The sequence below is a fragment of the Lipophrys pholis genome (assembly GCF_963383615.2).
Source record: "Lipophrys pholis genome assembly, chromosome: 6".
Classification (NCBI taxonomy): domain Eukaryota; kingdom Metazoa; phylum Chordata; class Actinopteri; order Blenniiformes; family Blenniidae; genus Lipophrys; species Lipophrys pholis.
This window is the reverse complement of record NC_137629.1, coordinates 33131260-33152460: the sequence shown is the minus strand read 5'-3', so window position 1 is coordinate 33152460 and position 21201 is coordinate 33131260. Positions and strand designations below refer to the sequence as shown.

The window sequence follows — 21201 nt, the reverse complement described above, 5'->3', positions numbered from 1 at the left end:
GAGGCATAGAGAGAGAGGAGAGAGAGAGAGAGTGCGAGAGAGAGTGAGAGAGAGAGAGAGAGAGAGAGAGAGAGAGAGAGAGAGAGAGAGAGAGAGAGAGAGGGGGGGAGAGAGAGAGATAGAGGCATAGAGAGAGAGGGGGAGAGAGAGAGAGAGAGAGAGGCATAGAGAGAGAGGGGAGAGAGAGAGAGAGAGAGGCATAGAGAGAGAGGGGGAGAGAGAGAAAGAGAGAGAGAGAGAGAGAGAGAGAGAGAGAGAGAGAGAGAGAGAGAGAGAGAGAGAGAGAGAGAGAGAGGCTCACACACTGAGTTGCACAATCAGACTCAAAAAGCAGAAAACACTCTGCCTCCTTCATTCCTACAGTCTGACTCTCAGCTGGATTCCATCAACACACCTACAAGACTTCTTCTTCTTTATTCTTCTACTTTGACCTGAAGACACTTGACCTGGATTTCTTTCATTTATTTTTTTTAATCTTCAGGAACTTATTTTGACCCTGAACGCATCTTGTTCTTGACCGTAGCAGACATGCGTCGGTGCGCAGCCGCGATCCTTCTGTTGTTGGTGGCCTTTTTCTTCCTGAGCGCAGAAGGTAAAACATATTCCTCCTTCGGTCCCTTAAGTTATTTTTAAAATCAGCGGGTTTTGCACGTAAGCTGTGGTGATGTAACTGCATGACAATAGATGAAGGATATAGTGTGTGTCTGTGTGTGTGTGTGTGTGTGTGGTGGGGGGGGGGGGGGGGGGGGGGGGGGTTCCTGTTTGTGTGCGTAAAGGAAAAGATGGAATAATGGAGCAGATCATCGTTTAATCTTAAAGAAAAATAGAGTTCGTCTTCATCAGGAGGGTTTGATTTGGGTTCTGTTTGACAGCAGCAATGCATCACCTGCTGCATCTATAACTTCTAATGTGATCACAAAAGATCCACCTCGGGACTGTTGTTGTGAATAAATCCTGAGAATCTCCGATGTAACCGGGATTCAGTTGAAGTTGCAGCCTGAGGAACTCCGTGGGACTCAGCGTGTTTGAAGCGAAGCCACGATCATGTAACAGGTTCTAACATAGTTTCTGGTTGCAGCTTGTCCACAGGACACATTTAATTCAACATGAAACGAGTAATAAAGGGCAACCTTGAACCCTGGACGACTTCAGATACAATATCCCAGCATGCCAAACGAAACGAACTCCAGAGAACTTTACCTTCGTTCTCACGTCCTTTCTTTGCATACATTTGCTCATGTTGCCTCACATTTGTCACAGAGCAACAGGAAACTTATTTTCACCAACTTATCCTCCACATGAGGGATGAAGTCTTTGTTTTTTTTAAAATTAGTTTTCATAGTTTTGATATTCTGCTCCGTGTACTGACCTCACATCACAATCACATGTATAACAGCAAAACCAGCATTTCATCCTTTAATAAACCTCCAGGGTGTTTTATTGGCCTCTGTTGTCCGGGCTGAGCGTTTGTCTGGCGGCTCCGCTGTGAGGAGCCGCTGACAGCTTTAGTGTCTGGTGGTCTGGTTAGCAGGTGATGGATGAAGGGAACCTTGGACTGAACACCTCGCCTCCCCGTCCACTCACAGATATACAGCTCTGCTTGTTCAGCGTCGTAAAGAAAGAACGGCGGGAGATCCGCAGCTGCGGGAGATGATGGATAGAAATGAAGGGATTTATAGAAACACAGATTGGAGTGTGTGCAGTCATCTGAATTGACCCAAAGAGAAGGTGTAGGTGGGTCTGTTGAATCCACAGCTTCGTTTTTTATAAACCTGAACTCCTCCAGCATTGGTCGATCAGAGCGGAAGTACAAAAATGCAAATCTTGTAGTATTACTACACTTGTGCAGTAATCAATGTTTCAAGCCTAGAAGATCCTTCTTTTTTCAAAATAAATCTGTTTGGAAGTTTCTTCATTCAGCTTGACTTCCAACCTGTCAGTGGATCGTCAAACATCTCATGATCCCGTCAAACCAGCTCCTTGGCTGGAAAGAACCATGAAACGACTGATATCCTCTCAACTGCAGCAGCATTTCTTCTTCACTCTTTCTTAAACCTATGAGAAGATGCGTGAAAAGAAAGACGGAGTTTAATACGTGTTTCTTCTGTCTGCAGCCTACAAGTGCAGGTGCACCAGAAAAGGACCAAAGATCAGGTACAAGGACGTCCAGAAGCTGGAGATCAAACCCAAACACCCGTACTGCCAGGAGAAAATGATATTGTGAGTGGCGCTCACTGTCTCACTGCTTCAGTCCTTGTGATCCCTCCTTTTTCTTCCTCCCTCTTTCTGATTCAGCTCCACTTTTCTCTCTTATCTCCTCCAACCTTCCTTTATTTCACTGGGATTCTGTCTGTACTCTGCATGCACTGAATGCCACTCACACCGATCATATACAGATCTACATCTGTTCCTTCACCACAGCTGTCCTCCGAACTACCATAAAGAATACTCAGCAGCTGTTTGGGTATTATCAAAACGCCCTGTGCTCTTACCAGGATTTACAGCGTGGCAATAAAGCAATGATCCAATCACTCCCCACAGCCTCTGAGCAGGGAGGATTTACCAGCTGCAAAAGTGGGTGAAAGAAGAAGCTTTTATGAATTTTCCAACTCATCAAGAACATGAGAATTACCTTCACAACTTAGTTCAGTGTCACGAAACTGTATTATTCCGGATGTGAATCATGATGGACGGTGAGAAAATCTGTGCTCGCCAACATTGGTAGAACATGTGCATGTAAATAATGTGACAGGAAACAATTTCTCCACAGCTGATTTCTTTTTTTCTTTAGATTATCTGATCCACAGATTCTTGGCCTCTTTCACAGATCTGTGTGGATCGTCTCCCTCCTCTCTCTCTCTCTCTCTCCCTCTCTCTCTCTCTCTCTCACTGTGTGGATCTTCTCCCTCCTCTCCCTCCTCTCTCTCTCTCTCTCTCTCTCTCTCTCTCTCTCTCTCTCTCTCTCTCTCTCTCTCACTGTGTGGATCTTCTCTCTCCTCTCTCTCCCTCCTCTCTCTCTCTCTCTCTCTCTCTCTCTCTCTCTCTCTCACTGTGTGGATCTTCTCCCTCCTCTCCCTCCTCTCTCTCTCTCTCTCTCTCTCTCTCTCTCACTGTGTGGATCTTCTCCCTCCTCTCTCTCCCTCCTCTCTCTCTCTCTCTCTCTCTCTCTCTCTCACTGTGTGGATCTTCTCCCTCCTCTCTCTCCCTCCTCTCTCTCCCTCTTCTCTCTCTCTCTCTGTGTGGATCTTCTCCCTCCTCTCTCTCACTGTGTGGATCTTCTCTCCCCCCCCCTCTCTCTCTCTCTGTGTGGATCTTCTCTCTCTCTCTCTCTCTTTCTCTCTCTCTCTCACTGTGTGGATCTTCTCCCTCCTCTCTCTCCCTCCTCTCTCTCCCTCCTCTCTCTCTCTCTCTCTCTCTCTCTCTCTCTCACTGTGTGGATCTTCTCCCTCCTCTCTCTCTCTCTCTCTCTCTCTCTCTCTCACTGTGTGGATCTTCTCCCTCCTCTCTCTCTCTCTCTCTCTCTCTCTCTCTCACTGTGTGGATCTTCTCCCTCCTCTCTCTCCCTCCTCTCTCTCCCTCCTCTCTCTCTCTCTATCACTGTGTGACCTCTTCACACATTCAGTCGCAGCTCCGACACACAGACAGCTGCCATGTTTAATCCCAGCCGTTAGAATTCACCGTGATGAGGAGGCCTCCTCTTTTACCAGATATCCTAACAGTCTGGAAGCAACCCGTGGTGCTCCAGACCAGTCCAAACTTGAATAAACACGTTTATGTAATGAAGTGTGCAACCACAGGGTGTGCAATGTATCTCCCTTCTATCTGGGTTCAGCTGTTGCAGAGGAAATCTGACTTGTAACCAGGAATGTGAGCTGTGACTTGGGACTGGGATTTATTTAAAGAGTCATGTCAGAGCTACAGCATGAAGGCACAACAGATGGAGATGTTATGTCAGCCTCCTGGGAGAGTTTCCTGTCCCAGACTGGAGCTCTGCTGCCCCCTGCTGGCAAACCACCATATCACAGCGAGGGAGAGACGAGTGTGTGTGTGTGTGTGTGTGTGTGTGTGTGTGTGTGTGTGTGTGTGTGTGTGTGTGTGTGTGTGTGTGTGTGTGTGTGTGTGAGTTATGATGTCAAACCACGTGACATGACAGGAAAGAAACCGGTTATTTGGACTCTGCGTTAAAGTCCCGAAAATGATGATGGAATTATACAATATACAATATATTTTCAGGATATTTATATTTGTATTCAAAAGTTGTTAAACAGAAATGTGTGTGAGGGTAGCACAATGAGCTTACATTAAAATTCTGACACTGCACAAGTAAAAATGTATTGGGATCAAAGTTGTCGTAAATTATCGACAAATAAAAGACTAAAAACAAAATTCCCATTAAATCCACTTTACATATTTGTTTATTTAAAATGTTTTTGTAAAAATGACTTAATTTAACATTTAATGGGTTAAAATCCTAAAAGTGATGTGGAATTTATTTTGGTGGAAAATAAGAATTATGCATCTAGAATAATATTTCTATTTTATTCTATATGCAAACATTTTATTCAAAATGTTTATGATTGTCGGGAAAGGTTGTACAATCTGAAGATGCAGCACAGTCAAAACATTTTTTTTTTATAATCTGTAATATTTCCTAGCAGCAGCATAAAGGCTTTTATAGAAGCGGTGTAAATAGAGCAGTGATTCATTCTGATTGTATCATGAAGGTTTGTTGTTCAGGTGTTTGGATTGTTTGTGTTCATTTGGTCTAAAGCGGATCAGAGCACAGAGTGAGGCAGGAGGTCACCCCCATTAAACTACACCCATCTTCTGCCCCTCTTCATCCAGCCAGGGTCTTCTCCTTGAGCTGGACCTGCTCACAGGGTCAGCGTTCACCACCGAGCCTGACGACACAAAGCAACACATCGCTCCCTTTTCTCAGATGCAAATATCTCATTTTTAATTAAAGAAATTGAGTTAATGAGATTTCAAGTTTTCAAGAATTGCCTAAAAATAATCTACAGTTTTTTGTTATTTTATCAAACATGTATTTTAGAACTTAGATGTGACTATAGCCCATTAAACATATAAATAAAGCTTTACTGTAAGTCTTATTACAGTAACAGACTGTATTTAAAGACTTGTTAGACATTTCCAAACTCTTTTCATGACAATACTTCGGACTGCATCTTCAAACTCAGGTTTAGTTTTTTATTTTAGGCTATACTCACATATTTGTTCTTAATTATGTGTCTTAAATATAAGATATAAACATGACATTCTATTTTTATTTACATAAAGATTGAGTGTAAAACAGACGAGAATTGCTCCATTAACAGAACAAATGTTTTATGATTTCCTCAAAACTCATGCAAGCAAAGCTGAGTTTAGATTTTAAGTGAATTCTGTTTGTCTTTGTCATTATATCATCAATCCATCAAACATTATTACCTGACATGAGACAAAGTGTGTTCGGTGAGCTTGTATGGGCCGACACCTTAAACTCCTCCTGTTCAATCAGTGACACAAGTCATTATGACAGCAAAAGAAAAAGAGAGAGAAAGACTGTGTGTTTTCGCGCTGCAGTAATCAGTATGTGTGTGGAATCATCAGACACACGACCAAAGTTAAATAAGGTAGATACTTTTAATTTACTAAAGCCAAGAAGTCACATATTAATAGTGAGAGATCAGGTACAACCATGGAGCTGTGTGTGTGTGTGTGTGTGTGTGTGTGTGTGTGTGTGTGTGTGTGTGTGTGTGTGTGTGTGTGTGTGTGTGTGTTACCCGCTGCACAGTCATCACTCAGTGCAGCTTTATTAGCATGAGTTGGGGCCACCAGCCCCGTGAAAAATGAGTCTCAGCAGGTTCTAGAAAGCCCCAGAAAGAAAGTGGTGGGGGGGGGGGGTGGGGGGGGGGGTGAGCTAGCCCCCCCCCCCCTCTCTCTCTCTCGCTCTCTCGCTCCCTCTCTTGGCATTGTAAGTCGCTACCAAACACACTCGAGCTGGGAGCCCCAAATGTCCTTGTTTCTCCTCATTTCTGCCTGTTTTCTCTTTTCTTCTTCTTCTTCTTCTTCTTCTTCTTCTCTGTGTCTTGATATCAATCTCTCTGGCTTCACTTCATTCTCTCTCTACGAATGTGATGTCCACCCGTCCTCGGCTGTTATCACCCAGCAGTGCTTTGCCTCGGCCGCCCAGGTGAATGATAATGAGCAGCAACCAAAAGCTCAAATTAACACAGTAAAACCAGGGGAACCTTCATTCCTGCTGGGAAGCTTCACGGGTATGTTTGTGGGGGGGGGGGCGGGCACACACTTTTATATTCTCTGTATGAAACACACACACACACACACACATGCTTGTTTTTCCTGTAACAAAGATTAGAAGGATCTAATCCAACAAGCTGGGAAATGGGAAGGAAAACCAATGTAAACTCTATAATCTAATCTTCACGACTCCTGACAGTCACTCAGGTCTTTTCTGCTGCAGCCGGGTCATTTAGCATTCATGGTTGGGTGAGGCTTTGAGTGTGTCACTGGAAAGAGGCCCCGTGGCATCGTGGGGGGTGGGGGTGGGGGTGGGGGGGGTTCTTCCTCCACAGTCTCTTGTTGGCCTGAATATGCCGCATGCAGGCAGACTGTCTCGGCCGCTGCCGTGAAGCTGAGGGTTACAGGCACCGCCACCATTCAATGGGCTTGGATGTCACATTTCTAAGTGGCGGCTCCATAATATTGCTCTGGTGCCACAAAAAAAAGAAGAGGAAAACAAAAGCCGGCCGAGCTGTGCCAGCTGATCTCATGAATTGAGAAAGAGTGGAAGTGTTTGTTCCGTGAAGGCGGGAGAACTCAGGGCAAAAACATGTCAGCCATGAAACAACTTGACCAGCCTCCATTCATAAAGCTCAGACTGGCTTTTCGATGCTTCCAAGCACCGTCGTGTTTTTACACTATTCAGCCCGACTGAGTTCGAACAGGAAACGTGCTGCTGCTGGTTTAACCCTTCGTGGGAAACTCACTGAGGCTGTTTTCATAATCACATTCTACACAACTCTTTGTAAAGTCACACAAATACCTAAATAAAACTAGCATATCTCATTTAATAATCATAAATTATATAGGAACCCGATGAAGGTTTTCATATATTTTTCAATGAATTACTGTTTCACAATTTGTCTAACTGGGAATTATTGTCCACTATGTTTCTGTAAACATCCTATTCATCAATACAGTGTGATGAGTTATCTGACAAAGGTTGACCAACATGCACACAATGTATTTTTGGAGTCAGTGTGATTGAATGAAATCATCATTCAGGAGCAATTAATGGGAGTAAGAGGAGGTTTTTAAGGCAAAAGTGAATATAAGTGAACTTTAAAGCAGAAATGTGGTGTTTTGTCATTGAGACTGTCAAAATGTCTTCATTGTTAGTTTGGAAGAAAGGAAGTTACCACATATTGTGTCCACTAAAGGGTTAAACCTCTGCCAAACAAACCGTTTGTACCATGAAATCAAGTGAAAACCGGCAGAAAGATTCACGTTTCATTTGACAGTGAAAATGAAAGTACAGTTGGCGAGTGAGAGCTAAAGTTTGATGTCTCTGTTAGACGTTAAATGTGTGTTCATGTCTTCCGGCTCTCGCAGCGTGACGATGGAGAACGTCTCCCGGTTCAAGGGCCAGGAGTACTGCCTGCACCCCAAACTGCAGAGCACCAAGAACCTGGTGAAATGGTTCCGCATCTGGAAGGACAAACACAGGTACCGGAACCCGTCGGTCCATCGAGCGGAGGAGTGGAAAAGCCCTTTTAGTCTGCAGACACACACACACACACACAGACACACACACACACACACACACACACACACACACACACACACACACACACACACACACACACACACACACACACACACACACACACACACACACACACACCTCTAAGAACAAACTCATATTCTCATCTTTACTATTGCTGTCGTCTGTTGGGATTTATTGATGTGAGTTGCTGGAGCAGCTCCTCTCTCTTTATATTCACCTCACACAGGTCAGAGGTCAGGGTCCCGCAGCGACCCCAGCCTATTATTGATATATCTGTTCATAGAGACTCGTCTGCAAGAGAGAGTAAATGATATCAAATCTGCTGCGTCTCCTTTCCCCGCAGGGTTTACGAAGCTTAAACCTTCAGCTGGATCAACTGAGACGTGGAAAAGGAGGATGGCAATACCACCAACAGGACTGTTTTCATGGAGTACGCCATGTAATCTACAATGAAACTGTACTTCTCTCTCTTCTGCCTGGGATCTGTCAAGCACATTTCAAAATATAAATATATATAAATATATATATATATATATTGTTTTTATATAAGCTGGTGGGCTCGTTTTAGTCGTTACAGTCACTCACCGCTGCAGACTTTAAAACTCTAGTTACGTTTGTCGAATAGAAGACGAGACACTTCCTTTCCTCTGGAAGATGTAAGAACAAGTCAGTCAGAAGAAAAACCTTTCATTTCATTCACACTGTAGGTCTTTCTATTTTCAGCCCCGGTGTGTGCGTACCGTACTGGTTGTAAAAGGTGGGATTGGACGGCTTCCATTTACAGTCCTTGTGAGGACCGTGTGTCTTCCACCTTCACACAGTTGTCATATGTGTCAAACAAACCACTTCGTCAGGTTTCCATTTCATTATATCTCTAATAACTTTGAAAAATGAAGAAACCAGTTCAAATGGGTCCTTTTGTGCCACTGCCACACATACCACTGCCGTGACGATAAACACACTCTGACGTGAATTTTACTGCAGATAAACGGCAGCTTGCGTCAACAGAGAAGAATTTCACTGCTCACAGGTGTTTTAAGAAACATCTGCAGCAATTAAAGTGTTTGTATCTAGAAAAGCCGAGGTTGGCATTAAATAAACAGAATCCCGAGGGACCCCCGGTTCGAATCCCGTGTGCAGCAGGAATATAAAGCATAAAATCTCCTCAAACAGCTTGGAAGAGCTCGGCGCAGCAGGAACAAACTACTTTCTTGACCTGAACAGCCACAAAAAGAAAACATGGGACAGCACGTCTTTCTTATAATCACGCCCTTCAAAGGCCTTAAAAAGTTTATTTCTGTCAAAGTAAATTGTGCATTTGTTGGAGACGATATAATAGAAGCTGTACTGAATATTTAAGACAGCACAGAAATGACTCTGTCATTGCAATCATGTGTCCCACTCCTGGTTGGTTGGTTTTTTTTTAGCAATAAATTGTGAATAAAGAAAACTCTGCTAATATAGGTTCTAGGCTACACAGCAAATACGTAGGACCGGGTTTTTTTTCTAAACAAAGTTAAGTATTGTAAGAAATGTCACAATGGGTTGAGTTTTAGAAAAATGAGTTTTTAACTGGAGCTGAATAAAGAAGGTGATTTTTGTTGTTGTTTTTTCCTCTTCTTCTTTTTTTTTTTTATAATTAAAAGGGAATAAATTTGCTGTGAATTTCAGCAGTTTGTATGAAAATCAAAACCCAAATACAAAATAATCGCACCTAAAACAACTGATGATTTAGTGATCATTTCATTGTCTCGGTGATCTTTCCTTGGGTAAAACTTTGTATGTTTTCAAATCACTGCCTGTTGGGTGTTGATCTGCCTCCACCACATCACATTCATAAATATCTTCATTTATACAAGAACTTCACATTTGCTTTACCTTTTCAAGAATGTACATTACTCCTGTTTCGTATGAATAAATATATATGATGAAGCATTTTGTAAATTGGCCAGTGTACCCTATACGTTAGTAGATGTATATTGTATTTACTGTATCATAGTCGGGTTTGTTTGTTTTTTGTTTTTTTATTTAAATTTGGGGTTGGAACGTGTGTGTGTGTGTGTGTGTGTGTGTGTGTGTGTGTGTGTGTGTGTGTGTGTGTGTGTGTGTGTGTGTGTGTGTGTGTGTGTGCATTTCCATCATTACCAAGAGGAAACTGCTGCACAGAAACTAAAGGGACTCGGACAGGTGATATTCTCACTGTGAGGAAAGAATACTAACCAAAATTACACTTCCTCTCCCATAAAAATTTAATAAATGAACAAATAATAATAATGATGATGATTATGATGATAATAATAATAATAACGATGATAATAATAATAATAATAATAATAATAATAATAATACCTCAATCTGAAGTGCAATAACAGAGATTGTCCACCAGGTGGAATCAACTGACTTTATAACACCTTTAACTACAAAGTAATCCATTACAAATACTTAATAATATTTGTAGTTATCCGAGGAGGACTTAGTGGATTACAAATGCTCAAATCACTGTACTTAAGTACTATCTTCATGTACTTTTATGAAAACATACCTGGGGGGGGAAAGTTACATGTGTGTCCAGTAATACTACTTAATTAACGTGATTTATTTGTAATTTGATAATTCGACTCTATAAAGGATGTACGTGTACTATTGTTTCAAACAGTTAATTTCACTCATATTTGAGTACAGTTTGCACCATATAATCTATTACTCTTGACTGAGTGTTTTCCACAATCTGACTTAATAAAAGAGGTGATCCTGATTTATAGCAAAACAATTCTAGTATGATTTAATGTTTGGGTGCAAAATGTGCAAATCTTTGGGACAGAAAAAGTTGAATTCGATGCCAGCTGTTAACAGTGTAATTAAAAGCTGTTTAAAAAGTACTTGATTCACTCGAGCATTATGAGGTACAATATTAGCAGTGTAAAAGTACTTATTCTGTCATTGAGGTATCAATGACAGAATCGTTCATTTGAAACAATTTCTATAAAGTCAAGCCCCACAAATTAATTAACATTGATTTAGTTATAAAACAGAATCTAATGTCTTTACTTCATCTCATTTTAAATCCTCAGTAACTACAACAATCTCAATTCATTCAAAATCTTTTTTATTTTTTTATTTATTCTATTTGTTCATCAGGACACTGCTTTAAATGTTGTGTTTGTCACCTTCGTGTATATTCTAAAACACTTTGTCAAATATTTCATGGGAGTATTTTGAATCGTTTCTGGTATTCACAATGAAATTAAAGATGGCTGAACAATACTCGAGTATTTCTGACGACAGCTGCAATACTTGTAACTGAGTAGCTACACTGAAAACAATGTATCAGCGGTGGATTACTACTTTTTAAAGTACTTCAGAGTATCAAAGTAATTTGACACACAATGTACAGTAAGAAAATCTCCAGCGTGCGTGTGTGTATATGTGTGTGTGGGTGGGTGTGTATGTGTGTGTGCGTGTAGTTCCTCCGCTGCTGTCTGGAAGGCGGGGTCAGTATTTGGCAGCTGTCTCCCGCTGTGTTCACAGTGAGAGAGGCGGGGTCAGTATTTGGCAGGTTCGTCCCGGGAGGGTGTGTGTGTGTGTGTCAGTGTACGTGCGCGTGTGTATTAGTGTGTGTTTGCGTGTATGTGTGAACGTGAGTCTCGCTCTCTAAGCAACGACCTGCAATCCCCCCCAAAAAAAACACCAGGAGCCACATTAGTTTTCTTTGCAATGCTCCGGACGCTTCTTCCCCGCTGTGTGCTTTGATCCGGTGGAAGTCGTCGCCTGTCCGGACGACCTCCTCAAATCGTGCCGGAAATTGATGCCTGTGGCTCGGCGTCGCTGCGTGTTTTGACCGGGTAAGGTACCGGAGCTGCTCGTTAGCTCCCCGGCTAACTAGTGTTAGCCCGCTAAGCTAACTCTGTCTGACGCTTTTTATATTCTGCCTTCATCGGTTTCGCCTCGCGGCCGCTCGGTGAACACGTTTACCGAACCCGCACACTTGTTTTCAGACTGATTTCGACGCGTTAAGTGGTTTAAATCCGCCCCCGAAGCCTGTTTGTGTTCACTGGGAGCTAACGGCTAACGGTTAGCCTCGGAGGCAGTTCCATCACATCTGTGGCTCCTCCGCAGGAGCAGCGATGCTTCTTAGGGACTAAAATAGATTTAAAAAAAAAAAAAAAACTGCAATGAATTATTCACATTAAAGCGGAAATTGAGTCACCACAGGCAAATCCACTCTGTGGTATTTGTTTTCGGTTGTTTACGTGTAATGGTGTAATAACGTCCACTTAACGGGTTTCTTATCGTTTATCTCCAGGGAGAGGTGACTGCCCGGCTCTGGGGCTTATTGTGCAGGCAGTCATCAGACATGTTGATAATGTGTGTTTTCTAACGTTTGGACTGGTTCAGGTGAACTGTGAGTCTGTAGTTTCGTTTTCTGTTCAGTTTGTTCCAGAAAGCTTCCTCTGGCCTGTGCAGGAATGTTCTGGTATGTCTGGTCGCTCCATTAATCTGTTGTGTCTGCACAGAATCACAACCACACATTTCTTTTTTTTTTTTTTTTTTTTTTTTTTATGTGACCCAAATTCTTGTTTCGTCAAAGTAAGAATCTGATTCTCATTTCTGTGTGACTGGAAATATTTGATTTAGTTTTGCATGTTGCATAATCATGTCCGGCCATTGCCCTGAATTGAGGCTTGTCCTCTCATATGATGCTCAGCCTGCACGATAGAGACATTTGACATAATTGTCCAGCTTTGAAAAAAATAATCCAGCAATGATTGATTCACAACGTTGTCATATTTAAGTCAAACTACTTTTTTCTGTAGCCTGCAGCTTTTTGATAACGTTTTTTATTATTATTATTATTATTATTATTAATATTATTTATTTCTCAGTTTCTTTGTACTGCTACTCAGGCTACACTCATGCAGCTTGGAAATTCAACCGTTTGGACAGACCACCAAGTTGGATCGCTATTGCGGTGACTGTCAACCATAAAACTACCAAGTCCCAGGAGAATGTGGACTGGGAGTCATGACACTGGAGGAACACGTTATTGTCCTCCTACTAGTGCATGAGCAGAAGAATTGTTTACTACAGCCGTGGTGCGCGTCCGCAGTGTCGGCGTTTACTGCCGTCTACAACGGAGACCGAACCTGAGCGTTTCCAGAAAGTTGTGTTTTGTAGCATTTTCACGGAGCGCTTTCGAGAAAGTAAAATTTTTGGAGCTGTTGTCGAAAAGTTGTTTTCAGTGATTCCGAGCACCATAACGAGAGTTTTGTGTTTTCACTTTAAAACATTGCGGTGTATATTGATGTTAAAATGAGTCGTGTCCTTGTCTTTTAAGATCATTAGCTGTTTGCGTTAACAAGTACATTGAACAGGTGTACTCAATGAAATGGCTGGTGAGTGTATAAGCTTTAATTTCTGCAGTCAGTCTTCTGAAGTTGTACTTTTTTACATTTTCTTGACAACACAGTTATATTAAATAAACAGTTCACACCACCTCTGAGGGTCACTTACAGCTCAATAACGTTTAACTGGCTACCAAAGCAAGGTCGTTGAGTCATGAAGGGAAGGCATGTCTATAGACAGAGTAAAGGTCAACTTTGCAGGCCTGCTGATGGGACAAGAATGTGTAAAACAGTCCACTACCTTGGCTTGAAGCTAATATTTTTACTGAGCTCTGACCCCTTTGCACTCAGAAATAATAATTTGCTATATTTCCAACCAGTGCGGGAGATTTTAAGGTTCAGTGTTTAATTCTTGGTTCAATCTCTTTGAGCGCCAGTCTGGATTGCTCACAAGGTTTATATTGAGACAATGACCAAAAACCTACCTGAGAATATAAAATGATCATTTCACCTCTAATAGGTGTCAAAATTCAAATGCATCCATTTGATTGGTTCCTTAATTCAGTTCGAGTGCCTTGGAATATTGTGGTAGGCTATGAAAAGCTCTGATTACTGCTGTCAGCAAACCTCAGTGATAGCATGGATAAAAGGCAAAGGTGCTGAAACGCTGTGGCCGTTGCAGTGATTAACATTCACGCCGGTTCATTGTCCAGAGCTGAATGTGGAGTCGTCTTCATGTGAAGAATCTCACGTATGCACATGCCGACAGCGTCGGCGCTGTCCAGCCTCCTGCAGTGTGAGATAAGACGTGTACCTAGGATGACCCATAGTTTTTATATGGAAGGAAAACACGCGGTTCGCCCTGCTGCCTGCAGTGTGAGGCAGCTAGTTGCCAGGTCACCGAGTGGTTGCTTTAGACTTGGGATGGGGGCCAAGCTAAACCCATCGTGGTCCAAATCTCTAAAGCTGCCAGACACCCACCAGATTTAATCCTGGTCTGCTCAGGTTCACACCTGTTTGGAAAATAGATTCATAACTTTAGCTCAGCTGGCTCAAACATATGACTTTATAATTAAAGATGTAACCATTGCTTGCAAGTTGAAAAAGATGAGCTGATATTCCTCTGGTAATCACTGTAAGGTGGATTCATGAGTAGAGGGACCACAGCATGAACTGCTGAGGGACGGCGATATTGCAGTACCAAGAATGTGTGAAAACTCTCTCCTGCTGTATGTTGAGCCAAAGCTGGCCCAAGGCGGTTTCACGCAGCGTGGCACCGACTGGGCCCAAAGATTGTGTAAATGGAGACGTCCGTTAGGCGGCTGGAATAACAAAGGCGTCTACGGGAAAGAGAATCTAAGAATATCAGACAAGAGGCCTGTAGGTACATTTTACTCTCAGATTTTGGACATTAACTGTAATCTTTGAAAAGAATCTCTAGGTGAAAGGTACATTTTTAACCAAATCTGTCCTGAAGTTCATATGTGCATTTGTTAGTATTTCGATGACGGAACCATTTATGGATTTCAGTTTCACACATAGTAGATTGAGGCAGTACTTTTGAGTTACTGATACTGAAAATAATGGTTTTGTTCATTGTTAATCTACCATAGTCACTGGTTCAGTGTGCTCTTTGGCCGAGTGGTAATACATACCATGATTTCTCAGTCTTGTTTCTGAAGTAACCCTGTCCGGCTTGTATTACATGTCTCTTGAGTCTATCAAAGATCTTATCAGCAAGCTCTTACAATCCCAGTGAAGACCCTTCATTGTAAGGAGGTGTTGGGTATTTAGTCCGGGTGGATTTCCCGAAAACAGACATTGGCATCTGGGTATTTTCTCTCTGTTTTGACTAATTAAATATTTCATGCAGTTTTCCTGTTTGGCATGTCACAGAGTGGCAGGAAGGATTCCTGCCTGGAATCGAACCAGCAGCTTTATTTCTTTGTGTCCTAAATGCTCTATCAGCTCAGTGCACATTGTTAATTAAAGACCTGAGCACCTTTTTGAAAGAAGTCATAATGGTGGAACTGAACAGGATTTAAGCATCCATAAAATGACGGGAGGGTAGAGCTTTAACAGCAGGGGGAAGTAAGTAAGTAGAATTTAAGAGTCCTGAAAGGTCAGCGTGTAGTGGATGGCTGCCCTGGGACAAGTGGGACTCACTCAGTGGCTCCTTGCAGGAGCAACCTGCAGGAATCATTTGCTTTTGTCTCAATGCCAGGAGACACCTTTTAAGGTCTGGTGGGTCCAGGCCTCTGCGGGTCTCGGCTGTAACATAAAGCATATCTTAAAACAGTCACAAGTGTAATTTTTAATCAATAATAACACTGATCAGATGGGTAAATATCAGTGGTTGTTCTTTATCATTGCACTGTGAATATATTAGGTAGCACGGGAGCATTTTGTCCTTGAAGTTGATGTTTGAGATGCTGGGAAATGGACACGCTTATCTGTGGTGGTCCAAATAAGGAAAAGCAGCTAACCAGTGACCAAGGCTTCATGGTAGGAGGGGAGGCTGGCACACGTGGTCCGGTCCAACAGAACAAAGAAGCTCCGGCTGCAGCAGAAGTTCATGCAGGTTCTGGTACAAACACAGTGCAGGTAATGGTGGAACCTTCACAATGTCTAGATTTCATTGAATTGGTCACCTGAAGTACACTGGTGAGCAGATGGTTGGGCTGAAGTCATCTGCGGGTGAGAACAAGCTCTCGTTGGGCTTTAGAGCAGCACCTTACTGGGCTGCCTCTGCTGAGCGCCTCAGGCCACCAGGCCGTACAGTTGCCAAGGTCACATGACTCCCGGATGATTAACTGACATGACTTCTATTGTTTAACACTTTAACAATTTTGTCTGTGTTGGAGGAACATTGTATTACATTATGGCTGTGGTTTTCTGTTTCCATGTGATTGAAAAGCCCCAGGCACCATATGTCTCATAGCACACTGAGCTCTACATATTCATTTTTGGGTTTGGAACATTTACTGTTTTTTTATCTTTCTGTGCAGAGCCCTGTAGTCACTCTTTATACGAAACCTAATTCAGCTCAGATATCGCTGGCTGAAAGTCTTGAATGTCAAACCAGCCAATGCTGCTCTGGAGCCATTTAGGTCGGGTCATCCCTCTCTTATCATACAGTTTAGTTGTGCTACCTCTTTGAACTGCTCTTGTAAAATCTAAGACCTTCAAGTTGAAGCTCTTTGGCTCCTGTTATTGGCTGCTGTGGTCCAGGTTGCAGTTACTGATGTGTTTACCTGGATGGTCTACCTGTGGGAAAACGCTGTACTTGTGTTGCAATTTGAGCCGAGCCGCTCTTTCATCAGAGTGCACCCATCTAGAAATGGAATAAAAACACTTTTGTATCGTACAACATCAGTGTTGAGTCAGTCTGTCCTTCGAATTGAGCACTTTGGCTCTTCTTCTTGGCTGCACTGTTCCAGATTGTCTCCTGCATGAACATGATATAAACCTGCATATCACAGAGAAAACACCACATGGTTTACAACATGTAGAGATTCTCCACTTGAGAAAATAAATTATAAAACAAAAATGTTTTTTGTAGCTTGGACATGATGAATAGAAATATTTATTGCTAAATGTTTACCTGTATAATCTGCAGGAAAACACTGGACTCGTGTTGCATTTGAGGTGCTTAATCATCAGAGATCATTTGATTCAGAGTTGAATAAAAACCTACTGCGTTCCCCAAATACTTATTTACCATTGTTAACATTTCTTAATTTAGGAATGCATCACTAAAACAGCCTTTTGAAAATGAAAGAAAGCAGGAAAAAGACTCTGACAATGAACGACTTCCTGTTTCCTGTGTGAGGAAATACTTTCAGATGCGGTGTAATATTGCTTGGTCACTGTTGTCATGATTTTCTTTCTGCTCATGTGACAGTTCACACTCACAGTTGGTGTTTTCATCTTTTTGTTTACACACACAGATGAGAATGAGAAGAATTGTACTATCCTGCGTGAGCCATTACCTCAGTGTTCATTCAGTCTCATTCTGTCCTGGTATATTAGCCCAAACACTGTTCATTCAGTGATCTTTCACAAAGTGGGGGCTTTTCTCTGAGGTTTCACTTCCTCATTTCTCTGAGGCTGCTTTCATAGAGCTGTTGGATACATAAAGAAAACAGGTGAGGAGAGATGCAGTAAAAGTAAAATACAGTGTGCTTCTAGTTTCAATCAATATGAGAAGAAGCAGAAGAGGGAGGTGATACACGTCAATACTAAATCTGTTAAGCTCAGCGTCCTCGCCGAGGAGGCCCTAAAACCTCGACTGGACCTGCTCTGAATTCCTGATGCACCATCCATCTTTAACACTTTTCTAACCTTCACCACCCTATGAAAAGAAATAATATGTCCGCTCTCATCATATCCTGTTCAGTAGATGTTGTAATAGATGAATACAGAGGTTTTCACACAGCCATTATCTGGACCCGTTCTGCAGGCTTAACTAGTTGAGTCATTTTCATCTAAAACAGGGATGATCACTTTGATTGCTTCCGTTTTGTTTGGGGATTTTTTGGTTTTACCACATAGCCAAATTCTGATGGAGCACATCCACCATAACAAGCTCTGAGCATTATAACAGGTCATTCTGAAAATGAACTTATTTAGCCCATCTGTGGCTCCGTGAGCATGACCTTTGACCCCACTTGCTCCTTGAGGGTATAGTTAACATTAAGTAATAAGCTATATATATATATATATATATATCCTTGTAATACCGCAGTTTGGAGAGACTACAGTTGGTTACCTGCTTATGTGCATACATTCTCCTGATCCTGCCTTTACCTGTGAAACAATCATAAAGATTTTTTGAAATGAGCCTTTAAAGGTTTTAAAGTGATAATAAATATGCAGACGGATTGTGAGAGTCGATGTAGTTTACCCACAAAGTGTATGTCAGTGTGATCAAGCACCTGCGTTAATCAGGAATATCATCTTTAAAACCTTCTTCTTTTACAACCAGCTCAATTATGCCGCTGTGATTAAAGTTACACTACCAGAATCCACACTTGGAAAAATTAAAAATGTAGAGCCAGGTTTAGTTGTTGATGTACATCTCTAACACCTTGTCTATGCTTTTCTGAAGGGAATTGGTCATTCCACTCACACAAACACATATTTCCAGCATTGACATTTCGCAGAACGTCCCCTGGTTTGTTGACATCTTACCGTCACGGAAACTCAAAAAGATTCCCGAGGCATCGTGTGAACAAGATCCCAGTTGTACACTCTCACGAGATCTCCATTTTCTACTGGACAACCGATCAACGATCAGTTTCACAACATTTAAGACCATTCTCGTGGATTTTTTTTCCCGCTGAATTGGTCAAATGTTGATATTAATTAAAAGTTGATAAAAGATAAGAGTTAATTGTAATTATACAGGCTCAAAGTTTTTACATTTGTTTCGTAGAGATTTTCAAACTCCTCACTGGTCTCTCTGTTGGAAGAACAACTAAGTCCTTTAAAATAAAAAAAAAAGATCAACTAACAAGATCATTTCTATGGCACCATTCAGGCATGAAGTAATTCAAATTGTTGATAAGAACTTGGGACTGCATTAAAATGAAACAATGGAGTCACATTGAATGTTTCAGATAAGCACCACTGATAGAAACATTACAAAAGCTTATCACATAACTCCAATGCATCATCGTTTACTGCTGATACAGATTAAATGAAGTAATTTCTCTTTGTAGACACAGACCAAGTGTAGTTTTTAAACATAATGTGAAGTGTGAAAAGGCTGTATGTCTAAAAAAGTAATGATTAACCGGAATGATTATTCCCCCAGATGGTATCCAGGCAAAGTTTATGCAAATGTGCAGTAGAAATGCAGCTTTCCTTCACTCCCACAGCTCCAGCACAGACCCGCTCTTGTGTTTCCACTGTAGGCGGTGCAGGTTTTTTTCTTCTTCTTGGTCTCGGCCCCTTGAGGAGGAAAAGAATTGATGGTATTTGACTGTTTCCTGGTTTGGCACAGATCAGCTCTTTGGTGGCATCAGGTGACGTGTGACTCAGGTTAAAAATATTTTTATCTGGAGTATTAGAGTTGATGGAACGTCCCTCCTCTGTTCACCTTTAATGTCGAAAGCAAAATTGATCTTGGTGTCCTGACGCTTTGAGAAATTCACCAGCTTTGACGTTTTGGATTCAAAGAATCCATGTTTATTTGATTAAGTCTATTTAAAGCATCTATTCTATATCTAAAGCATTCATTATTCTAGGTTCAGTTTTTAGAGTCCATGTCTTTGATTTAAATGGTTTGATTTAAAGAAATAAACATTATATTGCTTTTTTTCTTTTAAGAGGAGGATAAAGGCTTAAAACCTAATAGGATAAATAGAAGTTCACTGTGACAATTTCTGGATGAATTATTCTTGGGTTGTGATTTCTTTGTCTCCAGACATAATGTCTGCTCTGTAGGAGGAATATCCGTTCCTGGTTCATTAGTTGTTTAATAATTGTCAGAGCTGGTTTGATTTAAACTCTGCAGGAACTCTCATCTATCAGAATGTCAAAAAAATGTGCTTACAGAAAATTCAAGACAGTTTTTCTTTTTTTTTTCGTTTATTGATCCATGCCAAAATATACAAAACCTCCGCTTTAATAAAAAAACAGATAATCAGATTATCCTTGAAATAAACCAGGGAAAGATGGCGCCTGTTTGGAGATGGGAGAGATAACAGGGCTGGAAAAAGCAGATGTCCCCTAAAGACATGTGCTTATTAATTTATCACTGACAGTGCTGGTCTGGGACGAGCAGCTAAACTAGGCTAAAGCTGATTCAAGGGCAAACGCTCACTTCACCGACTCTCTGCTCATCTGGTCTTCCTTTACACCTTGCTCTCCTTCAACATTTGTGTGCGATTCCTCTTTCGATCTCCTTATTAATCTTAATCTGATGCCTCCTGTAACAAAAAAAAGCCACAACTTGTACCCTCACAATTAATGTCTGTGTATTCCTGCAAAACCTCTTAATTAAAATAGTCAAACAGAGCCGAAGCTGTACGCCATGTTGCTAAAACGGATGTAAGTAACCTTCAATTCAACTCCACTATCTTCTTGCAACTGATTCTATTTTATCTTCCTTTTTCTTCTTAAATTATGTATTTATGGTAAGATGAAGAGAACTCTCATCAGATATTCCTGCGGGGAAATATCCGAGTTAAAGGATATGTATAATTGCATCATCATATCTTGTGTTATTCAAGCTTTTATGCCCCAAATTTAAAAGCATGTAGCTCTCATAAAGTGAGCGACAATAAAGAGATGTAAACAGACAGCAGGGATTAAATGTTAAAACAACCAACTACAATTGCAGTATACTGTATTTACAGATGGTCCTCTGTTATGTAAGCTAAAATTCATTCTGACCTATACAGTCACAGTTACAGCCGACGATACGAAATACACTAACAGGTTTCAGGTCAGCTCTCATGCTGTCTTATCTTGAGGTTTGTTTGGTTTGAGAGTTTTGATATGACGTTATAATCTTGCTGATTACAAACTTCAGACTCTCGCGACAAACATTTTCTTCTTTGAACTCTTATCAGCTGTGTATTCAGCCAGTGCTTTGCTAGAATAACGGTGACCTGTAGCTCATACTTCATTTGGGGCATATATTTGAATAACTTCCTGTTGAACAGGTTCTTGTGAAGTGGGTGAACATCCTGGAAATAACCATAATATAATAAGGCAATACACGGGAGGCTGTCATGAATCAGACAGCAGAGTTTATATTGTGCGTTTGTGCAGAATAATTTATTCTCTTACATATTTTAACAAGTTTTAATTAAATTGCAAGAATGCCAGACTGTCACACCCGTCCATCTGGGAAAGTTTGCCTGTGATATGTTTTGTATTTGAAGAACAATGCTTGAATTAATTCCACTGAGGCTGAAATGAAATGAATTGCAGTTGCTTGCTCATTATTTTGCTCTTAGCGTCTTTCTCTGAGATTTTAATTTCTGCCTGCTTGGTCCACACTCCACTCCATTGCAGCAGAAGCCATTTACACTTATT

At 41.4% G+C, this 21201-nt stretch overlaps 2 protein-coding genes across 8 annotated transcripts in view; both read left to right on the top strand.

The window, feature by feature from the left end:
• The first annotated feature begins 324 nt into the window (after window positions 1-324).
• cxcl14 (chemokine (C-X-C motif) ligand 14) lies at window positions 325-9410 on the top strand. The gene is made up of 4 exons (XM_080465040.1): window positions 325-592; window positions 2115-2220; window positions 7636-7749; window positions 8154-9410. The coding sequence occupies exons 1-4, from the start codon at window positions 529-531 to the stop codon at window positions 8167-8169; spliced, it is 300 nt and encodes a 99-aa protein (XP_080321166.1). The 5' UTR covers window positions 325-528; the 3' UTR covers window positions 8170-9410.
• A 1888-nt stretch (window positions 9411-11298) lies between these two features.
• Window positions 11299-21201, top strand: part of fam13b (family with sequence similarity 13 member B) — a 70088-nt gene continuing 60185 nt past the window's right edge. For 6 of the 7 annotated variants that reach the window (XM_080466443.1, XM_080466446.1, XM_080466442.1 and 3 more), the window contains exon 1: window positions 11299-11652. The gene's annotated coding sequence lies outside the window, so the exon portion shown is untranslated. The remainder of the gene's footprint in view (window positions 11653-21201) is intronic. The other variant, XM_080466441.1, reaches the window with a different exon arrangement.